Source organism: Exserohilum turcica, assembly GCF_000359705.1.
Source record: "Exserohilum turcica Et28A unplaced genomic scaffold SETTUscaffold_4, whole genome shotgun sequence".
NCBI classification, from domain to species: domain Eukaryota; kingdom Fungi; phylum Ascomycota; class Dothideomycetes; order Pleosporales; family Pleosporaceae; genus Exserohilum; species Exserohilum turcicum.
The window spans coordinates 2361125-2377897 of NW_007360247.1; the positions used below are offsets into that span (position 1 = coordinate 2361125).

The 16773-nt window shown below is 48.1% G+C and overlaps 7 protein-coding genes across 7 annotated transcripts; 2 read left to right on the forward strand and 5 right to left on the reverse strand.

The window, feature by feature from the left end:
* Window positions 1–3813: 3813 nt before the first annotated feature.
* On the reverse strand, window positions 3814–4642 carry SETTUDRAFT_21699 (uncharacterized protein; the record flags this gene model as incomplete). The annotated part of the gene is made up of 2 exons (XM_008029864.1): window positions 3814–3855; window positions 3992–4642. The coding sequence occupies 2 exons, from the start codon at window positions 4640–4642 to the stop codon at window positions 3814–3816; spliced, it is 693 nt and encodes a 230-aa protein (XP_008028055.1).
* Window positions 4643–5541: 899 nt separating this feature from the next.
* SETTUDRAFT_21700 (uncharacterized protein) lies at window positions 5542–7042 on the reverse strand (the record flags this gene model as incomplete). The annotated part of the gene is made up of 2 exons (XM_008029865.1): window positions 5542–6091; window positions 6780–7042. 2 exons carry the CDS (start codon window positions 7040–7042, stop codon window positions 5542–5544), a joined length of 813 nt encoding a protein of 270 aa, XP_008028056.1.
* A 1311-nt stretch (window positions 7043–8353) lies between these two features.
* SETTUDRAFT_61258 (uncharacterized protein) lies at window positions 8354–8716 on the reverse strand (the record flags this gene model as incomplete). The annotated part of the gene is made up of 1 exon (XM_008030000.1): window positions 8354–8716. A coding segment is annotated over one exon (363 nt), but the record flags the coding sequence as incomplete, so codon positions are not given.
* A 282-nt stretch (window positions 8717–8998) lies between these two features.
* Window positions 8999–9916, reverse strand: SETTUDRAFT_139314 (uncharacterized protein; the record flags this gene model as incomplete). The annotated part of the gene is made up of 1 exon (XM_008030475.1): window positions 8999–9916. The coding sequence occupies exon 1, from the start codon at window positions 9812–9814 to the stop codon at window positions 8999–9001; it is 816 nt and encodes a 271-aa protein (XP_008028666.1). The 5' UTR covers window positions 9815–9916.
* Window positions 9917–10311: 395 nt separating this feature from the next.
* On the reverse strand, window positions 10312–12238 carry SETTUDRAFT_164521 (uncharacterized protein). Its single transcript, XM_008030476.1, has 7 exons — window positions 12022–12238; window positions 11776–11968; window positions 11603–11726; window positions 11400–11551; window positions 11159–11349; window positions 10944–11113; window positions 10312–10893 (listed from the first exon to the last, which is right to left on the reverse strand). The coding sequence occupies exons 1-7, from the start codon at window positions 12212–12214 to the stop codon at window positions 10333–10335; spliced, it is 1584 nt and encodes a 527-aa protein (XP_008028667.1). The 5' UTR covers window positions 12215–12238; the 3' UTR covers window positions 10312–10332.
* A 1220-nt stretch (window positions 12239–13458) lies between these two features.
* SETTUDRAFT_119530 (uncharacterized protein) lies at window positions 13459–15550 on the forward strand. The gene is made up of 9 exons (XM_008030477.1): window positions 13459–13516; window positions 13572–13600; window positions 13650–14033; window positions 14083–14159; window positions 14209–14307; window positions 14353–14416; window positions 14462–14597; window positions 14645–14812; window positions 14866–15550. The coding sequence occupies exons 1-9, from the start codon at window positions 13468–13470 to the stop codon at window positions 15489–15491; spliced, it is 1632 nt and encodes a 543-aa protein (XP_008028668.1). The 5' UTR covers window positions 13459–13467; the 3' UTR covers window positions 15492–15550.
* A 324-nt stretch (window positions 15551–15874) lies between these two features.
* On the forward strand, window positions 15875–16475 carry SETTUDRAFT_155617 (uncharacterized protein; the record flags this gene model as incomplete). The annotated part of the gene is made up of 3 exons (XM_008030478.1): window positions 15875–16026; window positions 16118–16268; window positions 16296–16475. The coding sequence occupies 3 exons, from the start codon at window positions 15875–15877 to the stop codon at window positions 16473–16475; spliced, it is 483 nt and encodes a 160-aa protein (XP_008028669.1).
* Window positions 16476–16773: the final 298 nt, after the last annotated feature.

Sequence of the window (16773 nt, forward strand, 5' to 3'; positions counted from 1 at the left end):
GGTAGACTGTATTTTATTCCTTCTTCTTCTTCTTCTCCTCCTCCTCCTTCTCCTACTACTACAAGCGTCTCGTACGCTCTCCCTACTAATACGCAACTAAGCATTCTCTTTATTAACTCTAAATAACAAAATAAAATAAAAAATAAAAAACTAAAAAATTAAAAAAAATATAAAAGAATATTTTTTTTTAAGTTTAAAAAAATGTATAACGTCAAAGTATAGCGAGTGGCCGAGAATAGCGAGTGACCGAAAATGCCAAGCCCCCATCAACTTTCACTACTACTCGCGATGTCTTAACAAATTCATTCAAAAAAGTCTTTAAAAGAGTCTTAAGTACAGCTTGCAATTTAGGCTATTAAATGCGACGCGACAATTAACATTCCACGCGCTGCAGCTTTCTACAACGTGCCTGAACGTACCCTAAGACGAAGACTCGCAAGAAAGCCTTCTCGACAAGATTGTTCGCCCAACTCAATGAAGCTACTTATAACAGAAGAGGAGGTGATTGTTAAGAATATTCTTGATCTTGATGCAAGAGGATTTCCGCTGCGCCTTTCTGCTGTCAAAGATCTAGCTAATTCTTTGCTAGCTGCCCGCCACCGCGACCCTGTTGGCCCTAACTGGCCTAAAGCATTCATAAAGCGTCGCCTAGAGCTTAAGATGAAGTTTAATCAAAAGTACGACTACAAGAGAGCCCTCTGTGAAGATCCTGAGCTTATGCAGGGCTAGTTCCGCCTTGTACAGAATACCAAAGCCAAGTATAGGATCCAGGACGACGACATGTACAATTTTGACGAGACGGGCTTTATAATAGGCATGCACAACTCGTCAGCAGTAGTCACAGCCTCTAATCGTCGATTAGAGCTAAAATCTTTATAGCAGGGCAATAAAGAGTGGGTTACTAGCGTGGTTTGTGTTAGCGCAGCTGGCTGGGCGATCCCACCCTTCATCATCTTTTAGGGCAAGCACCACCTCTCTGCCTGGTACAAGGAAGACAGCCTGCCTAGGGATTGGGTTCTTGCAGTCTCTGAGAATGGCTGGACAACAAACGAGCTTGGTATGAAGTGGCTAGAGCACTATAACAGGCATACAAAAGAGCGTACTGTTGGAGCCTATCGCCTACTCATTCTAGACGGTCATGAGAGCCACAACTCAGTCAACTTCTAGCAATACTGCACAGAAGCAAAGATTGTTACTCTATGTATGCCTCCGCACTCTTCCCATCTACTGCAGCCTCTTGATGTGGGGTGTTTTTCGCCTTTGAAGAGGGCATATGGGCGCTAAGCTAAGGAGCTGATGCGCAATGGGATCAACCATATGACCAAGATAGAGTTCTTGCTAGCCTTCTAGCAAGCCTATTTTCAGACAGTTACAAAGGATAATATCCTAGGAGGGTTTTGAGGCGCCGGATTGGTTCCACACGACCCAGAGGTGGTGACATTAAAGCTGGATGTTAAGCTGCGCACCCCTTCACCACCTGCTGCTGAAAATCTACACTAGCAGTCGCAAACTCTAAGCAACACCCTAGAAATAGGGCTGTAATTGACGCTGGTGAAGCAGAGGATTCAAATGCACCTAGATAGTTCACTAACAAGTATGCTAGGTGCTGTTGAAAACCTGGTTAAAGGTGTGACTACTATTGCGCATGAGTTGGTGTTAGTCAAGAAACAGGTCTCTGAGCTTGAAGCAGCGAATGAAGCCGCCACGCGAAGGAGATCACACAAAAGAAAGCGGCTACAGAAAGGAGAGACCCTAACGATTGAAGAAGGAGAGAAACTGGCAACTCTAAAGGAGTCTGGGGCGCGTGGTAGTGGGAAGAAGGCAAAGAAGGGAGAGAGCGCTGAAGTAGGCGAACCGTCGCAAAGGCGCTGTAGACGCTGCGGTGAGACTGGACACAACTCGCGCACCTACAAGCAAGATGAAGAGGTTAATTCTAAATAGATTAGCCTTTTCTAATTTCAATTTACTGTTGTTGTTGCGCTGTAATGGTTGCGCAACGGTGGTGAGGTTGATGGGGGCTTGGCATTTTCGGTCACTCGCTATTCTCGGCCACTCGCTATACTTTGACGTTATATAAAATGTAAAGTTAATATAAATAATTCTTTAGAAATTTTAATTAAGACACTAAAATTCTATATAACTAATAAGTGCTAAAACAAAAAGAAAAGAGAATTTAGTAATTTTAATAATTAATTATCTAGTTATTATATATTTATTGTTTAGGGCGTGTGTATACTAATTATAAAGTAAATAAGAGAAAGGGAAATAGAGAAAAGGGGGGAATGTGATGTACTTAAGTAGAACGTAGAATGCGGAATGTAGAATGCGGAATGCGGAATGCGGAAAATACTAGGACTAGGACTAGGACTGCGATTGTACATGCTATATAATACTCATTCCTTTTTTTTAGCTCTTACATTACAGATATACTCATCAAACCCCCCCCCCCCCCTCATCATATGATTTGACCTGACTCTACTTGACTTGACTTGACTTGAGTTGATGCTCGCTATTCCTATTCTCGTTTTGGAAATAGCTGCGTATGCTATGTAACAGCCTTGACAACGCGTTGTTATGCTTATATTCCGCTTACTTGTACTTCATATATCCCCCCCTCCCCTCCTCTCTCTAACTATGTATGTACATATCAATAGCTACGCCCTGGAAAAGAAAAGAAAAGGTATACTTCACACATCAAACATCAAACATCTCGCCAACTCAGCCCCACTGCAATACCTCCACCACCATCATCATCATCATCGCACGTGTCATCGGGTGGATCAGAGGTATATGCTTGATATCGCGATATGCAGGCTTGTCTTGCTGTTTTACGGGCGGGGGCAGTGTCGCGGGCTTGGTGCGTGCGCTGAGGCTGAGGCTGAGGCTGAGGCTGACGCGAGAGCTGGTGCAGGTAGTCTGATGTAAAGGGGTTGGAGGCTTTGGTGTTGGCGTACATATTGGTAGCGGTGGTGGTGGTGTCGGTTTTGGTAGCAGTATCAGTGCAATGTACAGCTCTACGCGTAGAAGAAGCCGTACGAGAAGGCGGAGACGGAGAGGCAGACCGATGAGAGCGACAATTACGAGCAGCAGCAGCAGATGGAGAAGGACAACGTCGAGTCTGATGATGAGTATCACGAGGAGATGGGGAAGACAGACACAGAGTCTGGCTTTCAGACCCCCAACCCCCCGGATACTGTGCCTGTGGTGACACTTGCGTTTTTCTCTTTGCCACTGTCGTTCTCTTGCTTGCGTGGTGCTGCGTGCTGGGATACCTGTTTTTCGTGCTTGAAGTGCCCGTTTTGAAGCATGTCATGGCGGAGAGATGCGTGGGACTGGCTTGAATGTGGGTGCTGGACAACGGACTTTCTGGTGTGTCGGTTTGCGGGGAATATTTGGCGTAGGGAGCGGTTGGCGGAAATCGTACGCTGGGTTTTGGTTTTGGTTTGGGCTTGCCTGCTTTGGTGGATGTGGAATCGGCTTGTGGGGTGCAGGGATATGCTGGTGTTGCTTCGGTGTCGCTGCTGCTGTTGCTGCTGTGAAGCGAGGTGAAGGTATCGGAGGGGACATGGAGATGGGCGTTTCGTGGAATGTTGTTGAGTGGTTTTTGTTCGTCTGGATCGCGGAAGAATGCTTCGGGGAGGATTACAGTATAGCTTGTCTTGGGAACCAGGGGGACTGGACTATATTCCGTGTTTTGCAACTTCCCCCGCTGATGATCATGTCGTGGGTAGATATGTTTCTCAGGACGATGATCCGATGCTCTATTGTGCGCTCGTTTGGGCCGGTTATGCAACGTTGGCTGAACTACTCGCTCTAAAGTTCGACCTCGGCCTGGCCAGTCACGGGTTCCACGACCTGATGCCTTGTATACAGCATCACACCCCGCGCTGGATGAGCTGGTTTCTGAATGCAGTCCATGCGGAGAGACTACAAAATCCCAGCCTTCACTCGGGGCGTTGTATATACTAGCCAAACCATTGTTCAGCAGTACCAGCTCGTAAGGATCAAAATCTCGTCTTGTACGCAGCCATTCCGCCTTGTCTTTGAACCACGCCCCGAAAATACCAAAGCATATGACGACGTCGTCGTAAGTCCACTCAAAGGCATGTGTACGCTCTGCCTTCCAAGTCTTGAGCTGAACTTCCGCTCTTTTGAAGTGCTCTGGCTGACGTGCAGACGCAGTCCCGCGCGAGGAGCGATGGATCTGTTCGAGAAGCAGCCTCGCGTATTCTGCGACTGCGCTGGATCCTTTTTCGAAGTGAATCTTGTCCCAGGCCCAAGAAAACGAGATTAGATTATCTTGCTCGTCGAATACAGGGACGCCATGTCCGGCGGCCCAAGCCAGTCTTTCAACATGCAGGAGGTGTTTGAGATGCAACAGCCACTTTGAAATTGTTCGCTGGACATGCGTGATGTTTTCTACACCCCACTGACCCATGCGGCGCTGCACATTGTCCGTGATGGAGGATAGGAAGTCCCGTAGAGCGAACAGCTCAAAAAGACGTAGTTCATGTAGTAGCGACACATCGAGTGGTAGCGAGAAGTAGAAGGTGTTGCCGGTGGGGAACTTTACAACGTGCGTGTTTGGCCGGGATAGAAAGGCGCGACAGTGCGCAGGATTTGGATGCACGAGAATGGGCATGTTATGGTGGGTTTGAGGATAGCTCGATAGAATAACTTTTGGGGCTAAGTGTAGTGGTGTAAAGTTGGCGTAGGGCGAGTGTGATGTAGAGTACTAGAGGACTGGGTTGTAGGACGCGTGTAGGGGAGCCGGATTCTTTGCAGCTTTTGTACAATTGATTTGGTGCGTATTTGAAGCATGGGTTTGATTACTACAGATTCAGTGTCTAGTGCAAGCGTGGTGCAGTCACGGGCTGACATTGAAGTAACAGGTTGACGGTCTGGGATTCACTCAATATGACGTGTTGTAATTATCGCAATATGCTAATCCTGTCGGTTGAATGCATAAACTAATTGATTGCATATTGGAGAGTAACGCAGTCAGTTATAAAATGCGTGTTGGTTATGTGGGTATGTCTCGTTTGATACGGTGAAGAGGAATGTGAAGAGGGCTAATGAAGCCAGCAACAAGCTAGCGGTAAAACAAGGACATCGATACTGGATCTGGAATTTTCAAACGCACCCGAGTACATGTCTGAGTCATCGTGCAAGTAGATTGCAGCGAAATGTTCTCCACGTAGCCAGAGACATGCGCTTCACTATTTCATCTTGAAACTATCACTACAGCGTTTTCTATAGATCAAAGAGCCCAAAATCCTATGTGGGTTTGGTCATGAAATGATATCTAGGGCCTCGATTCATGTAGCAGATGTAAATGATGAATGAGAACGATGCTGCCCTTCACGAATCGACAACCCATCTCATTCAGTGAATGGCAAACAGTGTTTGTTATGATACAGATTTATTCTTATCCAAAGTAAACTAATTACACCATATGAAAAAACAAACATGCAAACAGGGGTATTTCAATTCAATGTCCGTCTCTCACCCATTGTTCCCACATTCGTCTCACCACTGCCATTACGACTTGGCAGGCTCCCGTCCACTAAAAGTCCGAGTACCCGGCAAGTGAAGACAGAAGACAAACTCAAGAATGTCATCGATTCTAGCCAACGTCTCCTGAATACGAGCAGTCGTTGCAGGATCTCCCTCAACATCCCAGCGCTCCTGATCCAGCTTCTCGCCAAGATCATGCATGCAGATCGGACCCATGTCCTCCAGATAGCTGCGAGGGATTGGATGAACCGCATGGACAACCCGCTCGGTGCAACCTTCCATCTCCGGAAACTCCAGCTTCGCGTAGGGGTCAATCCGGATTGTGCTCTTGGTGTAGTAGGGCGAGGACTTTACAAGCTCTTCTGTGCTGTATCGGCCCCATGTCGTGACGATATCTTCAAAATCTCCATGTTCAAAATGAGGTGTCTGGGGCGTGTGAATCTGCTGTGTGCTGCCATTTGTAGAAGCGGAAGACGCATTGGATGTTGTATCGTGTAGGCGGCTATGGGGTGCAGGCTGGTCACATGGGAGGGTAGTTGAAGGCTCAGCCTGGGATTGGGGGCTCTCGAGATGTCTATATGGGACATCGGCGCTATTTGATTGGGGATTCATATTCTCTGCGCCGAGAATAGCAGTCTTCAAGTAACGATGATAGAGTGGTGGTTTAGTATTCTAGTTTCAGGTTTAGATTTGTCGAAATTCCCAAGGAAATGCAAGTTCATATGTCGCATTACAAAAACCCAGCAAAGATGCTGATTATATGGGAACCAGCAGATAACTTAGTTTGCTCAGTCATTCACAAAGGGCAGAGCCGTTGGGCCAATTGAAGTAATCGATATCACGATCCATAGCTTCAATGGGGCGCATACAGCGAAGAAAATTATGCCGTTTGGATGTATGCGTTAGACAGGTTTGAAATGAAGCAATGGAGAGGTGGGATTTTCTTCCTCCACGTAGTAATAAGGTGATTGTAGAACACTGTATCATTCATGGTGGCTCTTACATCACGTCCTCCTATCCATGGTAGCGAATAAAAAAGTGCAGATTTCTGTTCTTGACAATAAACCATGTGGCGTAGACAGGCTATGAGGCAGTGCTCGCTTGTCGCGATAAGTACGTTGCCATGAAATTGCTACTAAAGAAAACGCGAATGTGGTTTATACGTGAAATTAATATATTGAAACACGAATGGGCGGTACTAAAGAAAGATGAATTGTCGTTACTGCTACTCTGTACCACGCTGCTACACGAATTCGACATACCCCCATTCACCACCCTCCGCGGCTTCTCCGTCCATGATTTCATCGACGTAAGCCTCACTGATAATCATGTACTTTCCACGTTCACACTGTCGAAGCACGAAAGGCATCTGTGTCCCACCAAACAAAGCTATGACGTCGCCCTCCTTGATTTCCATAGAACTAATACCTAAATGACCTTTTTGTGTGATAAAAGGTGACCTTCCGGAGCTAATTTCTGTAAGATCTATATCAAACTGATACGGATCCTCAAGAGCCGTTGCCATTTCTTGCTTCATTTCCTCACATTCTAGGAATGCTTCAAGATCAAGATTGCCAATATTTCCCGACCTTCTCCATTTGATACACTGACAGAGAACGAGAGTGTCGGAAAAGGGACCGAGTCTATGAGGAACTGAGTCTTCTCCCACTCCGATATCAGCGTATGACGCTCGGATCACGGCTCGCATACGCTCTCTGAAGCTTGTGTATTTTCTGTCGGATATGTATGTAAGACTCAACACTTCAAACACCCACTCATCAGGGAGCGCACACTGAATGCTGCCAGGCACCCTGCGAATGCGGCCTGGTTGAAGGATTATATCGTAGATTTTAGTCATCATCAGTATTGACCTGACCCTGAGTCGTTTGTTTGCCGCGAAGATACAAGATGCACTTTCTGATCCAGAAGCGTTGAATCGCGGACAGGGGGTGATGCGATCAAGTTCAAAACCCTGTATTGGCCTTGGTGCAGGTATAGACCAGTCGATTACCCAAGAAGGTAAAGTACCTGGATTTCCAGAGCCATGACAGAGTGACAGCAAGAAGGTATAGCCGCATCTGAGTAAAGCAGCCATTGTATCCGTGTAGACATCCTCTGTAGACTTTGAGTGATTAGGAACAATTCCCAAGCCCCTAAAACTATTCTTGTCATGTGCTAAGCCTAGAATGGCAAATATCATGTCCCGTGGATCGGTTGACTGCAAGTGTTGGTGGTGATTGTCATTCTTGAGACTTCGAAAGATTGAACTGCTAGCTGCCTGAAGCAGACCTGCTAGTGATAATGTTCTGTTCTGATACCAATCCGACATGGATAGCATGGTGTGGGCTCCGTGATAAACTTGGCATAAGAGCTCAACTTGGCGAGGTGGCCGACGGTCTATGGGATTGTTCCGTGTAAAAACCGCGATTAGGGTAAAGTATGCAATGTGAGCAGCGAAAAATCTCTGGCGCGGGATTCGCTTCGTGCCACAAACGAACTGCGCGTGTTTCGGCAGGGAGATTTCTTGCAAAACCCAAACTCGACTCCACCACGCCCGTTGGTGAAGACGACATAGATCTTCTGTTGGGAGCAAGTACTCTCGAGGTTGGTAGCCGCTAATCGAATGTAGGAGAGTCTGCAGAGCGTATGTAGATACCGGAAGCTGCGTCCCGTCAAAAACAAATTCATTTGGGTCGCCGGTCAATGGCGGTGCCTCCATCATGGCCCTCCATACACGCGCGCATGACCCGGAACGATTGCGAAGGTCACATGCTTCTGCCATTGCTCCTACAACATTTAGATGTTCAATCACGCTGTCGCTGTTGTCGGCTGACGGTCCTAGCCAAGCAAAGACTTTGGATGCCTTTCGATAAATGTCGCCCATCATTGCAACTTGCCATCCTTTTTCTTCATCATCTTTCTGGTTGATGCATATTGCATCGATCCATATGACGATTGTTTTTGACCGTACAATCCCCATCAATGCGCCAAACAAGTTTTGATTGACCTTGAACGTACACCCGTTCACTTTTATGATTCTCTGATCGGTCTGGTCGCCCCAAACATACGAAAGTGCGCGGAACCGTGGATCATGATCAAGGCTGGAATGAAAGAGGCGGCATGCGGGTTCGTATTGGTCGGACCACTGGGACAGGGGAGGTAGTTCTAGCAGCCTTATCTCGCGACATGAGCTTTTCAGTGATTAATACTGAAAAGGGGTTGCCATGACTACCGTTTGAACACTATTAGTCAGGAGAAAATGGCTTGGATTTGATTTTACTTGGATAGAGAGGAACAAGATCAGACCTTGAATTGTGTACTGATCTATAGCTGAGAGTGAAGCGACAAGGCTGAGGCTGAGATTAGGCAGCAAAACTGTGCCGCATACCAACAGCTGCGGGGTGACCGCATGCCGATCCCAGTAGCTACAGAGGCTGCAGACATAACAGCAATTTCAAAAAAGCGATTTCGCTGCCCATATCTACCATGGATACTCACCGGTGTTGTGGATAAACTTGCCCACCTCTTCATCCCGCTTCCCGTCCACAAGCTCCATGATGCTATTTACTGTCTTCTCCGCACTTCTCGCGCCAAACTCCGGTTTATTGTGTGGCCCTAGATTGGACACCGTAAAGCCTGGGTCGTAGCAAAACACCGTCATGTTCCTCTTTTCTTCGTCCTCAGTCCCCTCTTCTCCCTGACTTGGCTCCGTTCCCGTCATATCAATCTGCTTAACACCGAGTCCAAATTCAACATGTAGGCATGCAGTCAGCATGTTAAAAGCGACTTTACTCGCACGATACGGAGCGCCTTGGATTTTGTACATCGGGCTTTCTGAGAAGAGTCTGCGACCTATACTTCCAGCGCCGGAAGAGATGTTGATGATCCTCGGGTTCTCGCTCTTTTTCAGCAAAGGCATGACAGATTTGGTAAGGAGCCACGGACCCGTGGCATTGATGTCGAATGCAGCAGCAAGGCGTTCGCGCTCGGTTGCCCCTTCTGGAATTGCAACGGCAGCATTGTTGAACAAAATGTCGAGTTTGCCGTGTTTTTCTTTGATCAGCGTAGCGGTCTGGCTGATATGCTCATCACTTCGCACGTCAAGGTGCATTAGCTCGATGCTACCGGGGAGATTGCGTGATTGTAGGTCCTGTAGTGCTGCGGCGCCTTTGTTGGAGTTTCGGGAGCCGAGAAGGACATGATAGTTGCCTCTCTGGAGAAGTTGATGTGCAATTTCAAAGCCGATGCCGCTGTTCGCGCCAGTGATTAGGGCAATCTCTTTAGCAATTGAAGCCATAATGCAGATATAGTAGGGTTTCAGGATGATGATGTAGATGGAGGAAAGGTGCAAGTATTTTAGTCGCTAAGTAATAATGATTGTGAACACGTTCTGTCAGCTACGCTTTATATCCATGGTACCGTGATTCGTCTTACATTCGTCATGCGGAGGTACGTCTTTTAAAGTCCGCAACGTTCAACTTTAGCGCGTCGCTGACAACCGCAAAACTGCACATAGTAGTAAAAGTGACTGTCAAGACACCCATCAGTTTGTTGGAGTTAAATTTCATACAGCCTTCCCCGGATTTGAAAGATCTCATCTCCATCCAATTACGCTTGCGAGGACAGTAACGAGGAACATTTTTGCATTCGTACATCTACGCTAACTCTATGCAGACTAGCAGATTTGCACAATGGTGTTATGCGAGCCCGGCGAAGCATCCAGCAACCCAAATATCCTTGGAAAGCAAATAAAGTCCCTCAAATCATAGAAAAACGATTCTAAATCGCCCTAACGCCGTTTTGTTCCCTGATAATTTACATGACGAGACCCGTCGGACTGCGAAGTTGAGTGGGTAGCGAGTCGGCTCTCAGCTCCTTGGCCACAATATCAGGCACCTTTGTTCGGGTGTGCTGCGTCACCTCTCTTCCTCGCCCGGACATTTGTAGAAGTGGCATGTCTCTTCTTATGGCAGCAAATCCACCTTTTACGCTGCTCGCAACAATGCCCTTGGCGCGAAGGACGCTCGTAGCGACCCTCGCCGTATCACCCTCGTAGCATACAACGTATACTTCTTTACCAGGAAGATCATATGCATTGATCCGATCTCGGGTAAATGTAGCCTCCAGTTCCTTCCATTGGTTCTCAAGTACGGTGGCATCGAAGAATGGGCTAGGCGTGGATGCATTGGAGCTTTGCAGTGGCAGATTGCACGAGCCTGGTATATGGCTTTCGCTGAAGTCTTCTGTCTTCCTCAGATCAAGCATGACTGCTCTGAAGCCGTCCTTTTGAGCCGTATTGGCGAGTTGCGATAGTGCTTGTGTCGGGTTGAGTTCCCATGCTTCGTCGTAGCGGTAGAGGTCGACGGTCCGGAGGTTCTGCATCGATGTTAGAAATCGACGGAAGGAGATGAGGAGGAATAAAATACCTCGTTATGTATTTGTGGGAACGCTTCGCTACCAAGCTTGTCGAAATATTCATCAATGTACTGGTAGGGTAGATCGCAGCAGATGAAAGCACAATCGATGAGCCCGTCAGGACCGGCTAGCTCACTCAGGGTACCGGCAGTCTTTCTCTTCTCCAGATAGCTGAAAAGCCCTTTTCACTGTCAGTCGCCGCTTACATTGGGTAGCATCTACATACCCTTGAGATTAAAGCCAGATGATGGCCCACACACCAGTCCCTCACGGCAAAGCTGCAAAGATAGGCCAAATGCGTCTTTTGAGCCCACCTCCTCGATAGCGTCTACAGAGTCGCGCCATGGAAATTCGACTGGGCTGAGCAGTGCGTAGGATCGGGGGCCAGGGACGCGGTCTCCTGCAGCAGTGCAGACACTGCGGTGTGTTAGCCGATGCGCTGGTGTTCTGGGACAGATTCCACGTACCCTAATCGGACAACAGAAGGCTTTGCTGTTTTGAAATATTGACCCAGGCCTGTCATTGTGCCCGATGTACCCATACCAGCACACAGTATCCGAATGTTGGGGAGTTGTTCGTGAATCTGGGGACCGGTCCATCTGATATGTGATTGCCAATTCTTTCAAAGTCAGCATGACGCACGAAGAGTATAATTTTGCAAGTAGCGTACTCCGTCGTTCTCGTACTGATTGAGATTCAGGACTGATTCGTCTTGTTCAGCCCATTTTCTGGCCTGTTGTATACCGCCTCGCTCATCGTGTGGCTCTGGTTGCGAGGGACCTCCAAAAAGCGTTCTGTACCCAAACTTAGTAGGATGTAAATCTCACATGGCGGCGGTCTCACATGTCTAGCCCGAAAAACTGCATGAGCCTTAGTTTGGGGACGGTGGTCTTGTTGCTCAGGAACGCGCGGGTATCTTGTATGCCGTGATTGATGCGAGAAACCATTGCTAGTGAGATCACTGTAGACCCAGAGCTGTATTCAACCACGGTTTTCGACTTTTCTGGCTGTACACCCTTCGATAACATGTTCAATGCTGGTTCGCAAGGTGAGTATGGGGAAAACGACGCTATTGGATTCTCGACCTACCTGGCATGACCTTGACGTTATTCGAAGGATGCATTGACATCATCTTTGCATGTATGCGTACACCATCGTTGTAGAACGGGTTCAAACTGGGAAGTATCTCTACAAGCGGCAGCATAGGTTGATAGTCAGGATCGAAATAGTTCCGGAGAGCATCAGGGCCCGAGTAAGCGTTGAGATGGTTTCTTTGAGACATTTTGGCGTTGACAACGGCTGTGAAAGACAAATCATGTGCAACTCGACACCTGGAGGGTCAGCTCTTTAACTGATGGGCGAATGATGGGGTCTTGTCGGCCTATCTATTTGGCCCAGCCGGTATATCGAGAGCACAATTGAAATGTGGCGCCCTGAATGAAACCACACTAAGACTATGTCAAGTACGGACCAAATTGCCCATTTCATATCATTTCGTGTCTGTCTCGTGCAGCCTTGTGAAGATAGTCAGTAGGGTACTGACCGGAACCCAACCATTTTCCGACAAGGATAAACGGCCGAATCAGCATTATTGGGTGGATGTAATTCGGTGGCAATGATGATGAGTTGGTTTGAGAAGTGTTGAGCACATTCTTGACGGGGAAAGGGCACGGGACGAGAGGACGCTAGTATGTTTAGGGAATAGATCAATGTCGTGTGTGACTAGAAGGCCCGGGAATACCACCAATACAGGCTGTTTTCCCTCTCACTCGACATCTTTACTCGCATTGACGCTTGTTATTTCAAGCAAATCTGTTTCATCTATTCGACCTCGCCTGGCAAGTCAGTTTATTACGCTCACCCACAGCATGCGCCCAGGAGCGGAAGGTGCCAAGCTGTCAAGCGGGCGACCTGTCAGATCCCCCAACCCACGAATATGTCGCGAACTGGTCGAGATGCAACGCCCATGCATATAAAACCTTAGCGTAGGGGCCAGGGCTGCGCGTCATATGTACCTGCGAGTAAGGCCGGGCTATCCACCGGCGTATCTCACTGGTTGTTCTCAGGACATGCATACACAAGCTTCCTAGCCTGGCGCGCACCCCTGTCACAACGTTGAGCAGATTTGATACCTTTTATTCGTAACGCCCTGGCAACACCATGGACTCTAGCACACGTTCTGGATAGGCGTGGAAATAAGAAAATAGCTCCGAAAATTAATGAATGAGCAGGTCGAACGAAGTCGAGACCCCGTGATAAGCAAACATTGCCGGACTAATCCGTGTCTGCAAGTACCACGAACTGCGCTTTGCGAGCCAGGGCTATCCGTCCGCTGCAGCTCGCACCCAAGTCAATATTCTTCACGATTGAGGACACCACACTGAATTCTTTCCTTCAAGTGGCTGTTTCTTTTCCGTTTTTTTCCTCTACGCCCACACAGCGGACTGCTCCGTTGCTTTTGCGCGCATCATGGCCACCAGTACCACCCCCGAAGTTCCAACACCTCCACCAGCCGAGGCTTCTTTGGAAGAAAAGATGCCTGCTCAATCGGAAAAAAGTGTACCGGCATTCAACGAGCAAACAAGTACGTCGCAAGTACGCTGCCTATAGGCTTTACGCTAACTCAGTGCTTTCATCAGATTATGTACCTGTCAAAACTATTATTACTGTAAGGAAAAGTCGCACTCATACTCGCTCAACGCTCATTTACAATACAGATATTCCTTGCATGCGCAAGTGTTGATCTACTAGCTTTGATGGATCAGACTACTCTTGGAGCCAGTTTGACCATTGTTAGTAAGGAGCTTAATGCCGACAGGGACAGTGCCTGGATAGCTGGCGCGTACTTTCTCACGTCAACGTCATTCCAGCTTCTATATGGGCGCCTTTCCGACATATGGTCTCGAAAAGTGCTCCTGGTGATTGGAATTGCGATTTTCTTTTTTGGGTCACTTGCAGCTTCCTTGGCACAGTCCTCAGTCCAGCTCATCGTTTTCCGTGCATTTACGGGGGTGGGAGGAGGCGGTCTGATGACAGTAGCTCAAATGATTGTCAGCGACATTGTGCCACTCCGTGAGAGAGGCAAGTATCAAGGTATATTGGTACGTCGCATAAGAAAGCCGTGCAAGGAAGTCACTCACGTCATCTTAGGGGTCTGTTGTGGCCCTAGCAAATGGCATCGGCCCTGTGATAGGCGGCGCACTCGCCTCCCGGGGCCATGGCTCATGGTAAAACCGTCCGTAAGGTAACTTTGTATATTTGCTGATCAGCCTAAAGGAGATGGATTTTCCGGCTAAACATGTTCGTATGCATTCTGACTACTGGCTGCGTCGCCTTCTTTATGCCATTGAGAAAGGTCATTGGCGACTGGAGAAAGTAAGTAAACAGACATGCAATCCTAGTCACCGCTAATAGAACAAGAAAAGTAGCAGCAATCGATTTCATCGGAGCCTTTCTAGCTCTTGCTGGCTCTACATTACTAGTGGTATGTTCTCCCCTCGAACCAATATGCTTATACTGATCATCTCAGCTTGCATTGACATGGGCTGGCGGTGAATATGCGTGGGTGTCTAGTCATGTCCTCACTACCCTTATTGTCGGCATAGCTGTCTCGGTAATATTTGTTTGTTGGCAATGGAAGGGCACTAGTGTGCCGCTGATCCCGCGTGCGTTAATCCCCTGGAAGAAGGCAAGCTTCTGCTGATCAGCCTAGTGGAGATATTCACATCAAAGGTGGTGAACGGCGCCATGCTCACCATGTTTGTGAATGGCTGGAACTTTCTCGTTCAGGTCTTTTACATACCGTCCTTCTACCAGCTTGTCTATGGGTACTCGGCTGTCAAGTCTGGAGCGCTTTTGTTACCCATTACAATTACACAAAGTAGGTTTCGTTAGTCATTCAAGGATAGGGATGAAAGTTCTAACGAAGACTAGCATTATTCAGTACGCTATCTGGCCTTGTAGTACACTGGTCTGGACGATATCGTGAGTGTCTTCTACTAGGTTGGGCAGTATGGGCAGTTGGCCTGGGTTTGTATTCAACACTGAGCGGCCCCTCTCTCGGAAAACAGATAGGATATGGCCTTCTCGCTGGATTCGGTCTAGGAAATACCCTTCAGCCATCTCTCATCGCAATACAAGCTGGAGTCGAACGGAAGCACATGGCCGTCGTCACGTCGACGCGTAACTTTGTGCGCAACCTCGGCGGCACCCTGGGGTTGGCCATCTCAGGAACAATCATCAACAACGCAGTCAGTTCCTCTTTGTCACATCATGGTCTCTCACGGTCAGACATATACCTGCTTCTCAACTCGCCTGATCTCTTTCGAGAGTCCTTTGGAAATAATCGTACGGAGCTCATGCGCACTGAGCTCACGTCTGCGTATCACAAAAGCTTTCGAATCATTTTTATCGTGGGTGCGGCTCTCAACGCAGCCGCTTTCGTCGCTGCCTGGTTCTTGATGCCGCAGGTCGAGCTCAACAGGAAAGACGATGCCCAACTCAAAGAAGAAGGCAAAAAGAGGGATGAGGAGAACCGCAAGAAGAATTCTACGGCATAGACGAATTGCGCTGTATAGTGTACATCTAGAATATCGAGGGTCCATCTACTTGTGCGACCATCCCACGCTAATGTCTGGTTTCCAGTGCTCCTAGAACTACCGGTGACATGGTAGTTCCGGCTAAATATTAACTCCAATATGTGAACTGCTGGCAACATAGCCTGGAAAATGCTCCCCACATGTGTTATTACTCTCCACCTCGAACCCCACAATCGATCTATTTGCTTGTGCTACAACCAAGCCTGGATACTAAGAAACTCTAAAGCTTCGTGGAGCTTATATCTGGCACCAATCCCTAAAGCAAAACTAGAAATTTGCAGTTTCGCACATCCCCAGAATATTACAGCCTGCTGTCTACTGCCCACAACATTGTTGACATAAAAATGCTTACTACCGCACTTCTAGTCCTTTCTCTCGCCGTAGCCGGCCTGGCTCAAGCACCAGCAGGCTACCGCACCGTCTACATCACCTCAGCGCAAGACACCAAGTTCGCCGTGGTGCCGAAATCGCGCACAGCCAGCGCCACGCTCGTCGTGTACGTCTTCTCTCCACTACTTCACCCTGAAAGATACAACAATGACAACAAAAACTTCCTCTTCAGAAGCCCAACATGCTTACCCGCCCAGCCAATCCCGCACCTCCTCCCCAGAACAAACATGGTACATGGCCGCGCCCTCCAACCACACCGCGATCCAGCTCTCCTCGACGACGCTGTGCATGGACGCGGGCCCCAAGGCCTCGTGGAAAGACATGGCGCCGATTGCACTCCGTGAGTGCGTCGCAGGCGCCGAATCGCAGACATAGGACGCCATGGCCGACGGATGCATTGCGCTAGCTGCTAGCATGGGCACCAAGCAGTGTGTCGACCTGCAGTACCTGCGGGCTGTGGAGAATAATCCTGTTGGACTGTATAATTGCGCGGGACTGGGGAACACGGGGGCGAAGGATAAGGGGATTAATTGGCCGTTAGTGGATGCTGTGTAGTGATTTATAGTAGTATGGGTTGGGGGTAGATGTTATTGCTTGAAGGGGATGGATTCACAGTTTGGTTGGTTAGCGGTTAGCCTGTGCAGTGAGGGTAGGGAAGTTGGAAGTTGGATTGAATGTGATATTGAAAGCTGGAGATATACGGAAACATGTATCTAGGACAAGCGAAGAAATGCAACAAACCAGACTCGAACGAACAATTGTGCTGAACGGTGAGAGAGAACTAGTACATGAAACATTAGTAAAGCAAAAAACAAACAATTTTAGTTACAGCAGCATGAAACGACTTTTGGTA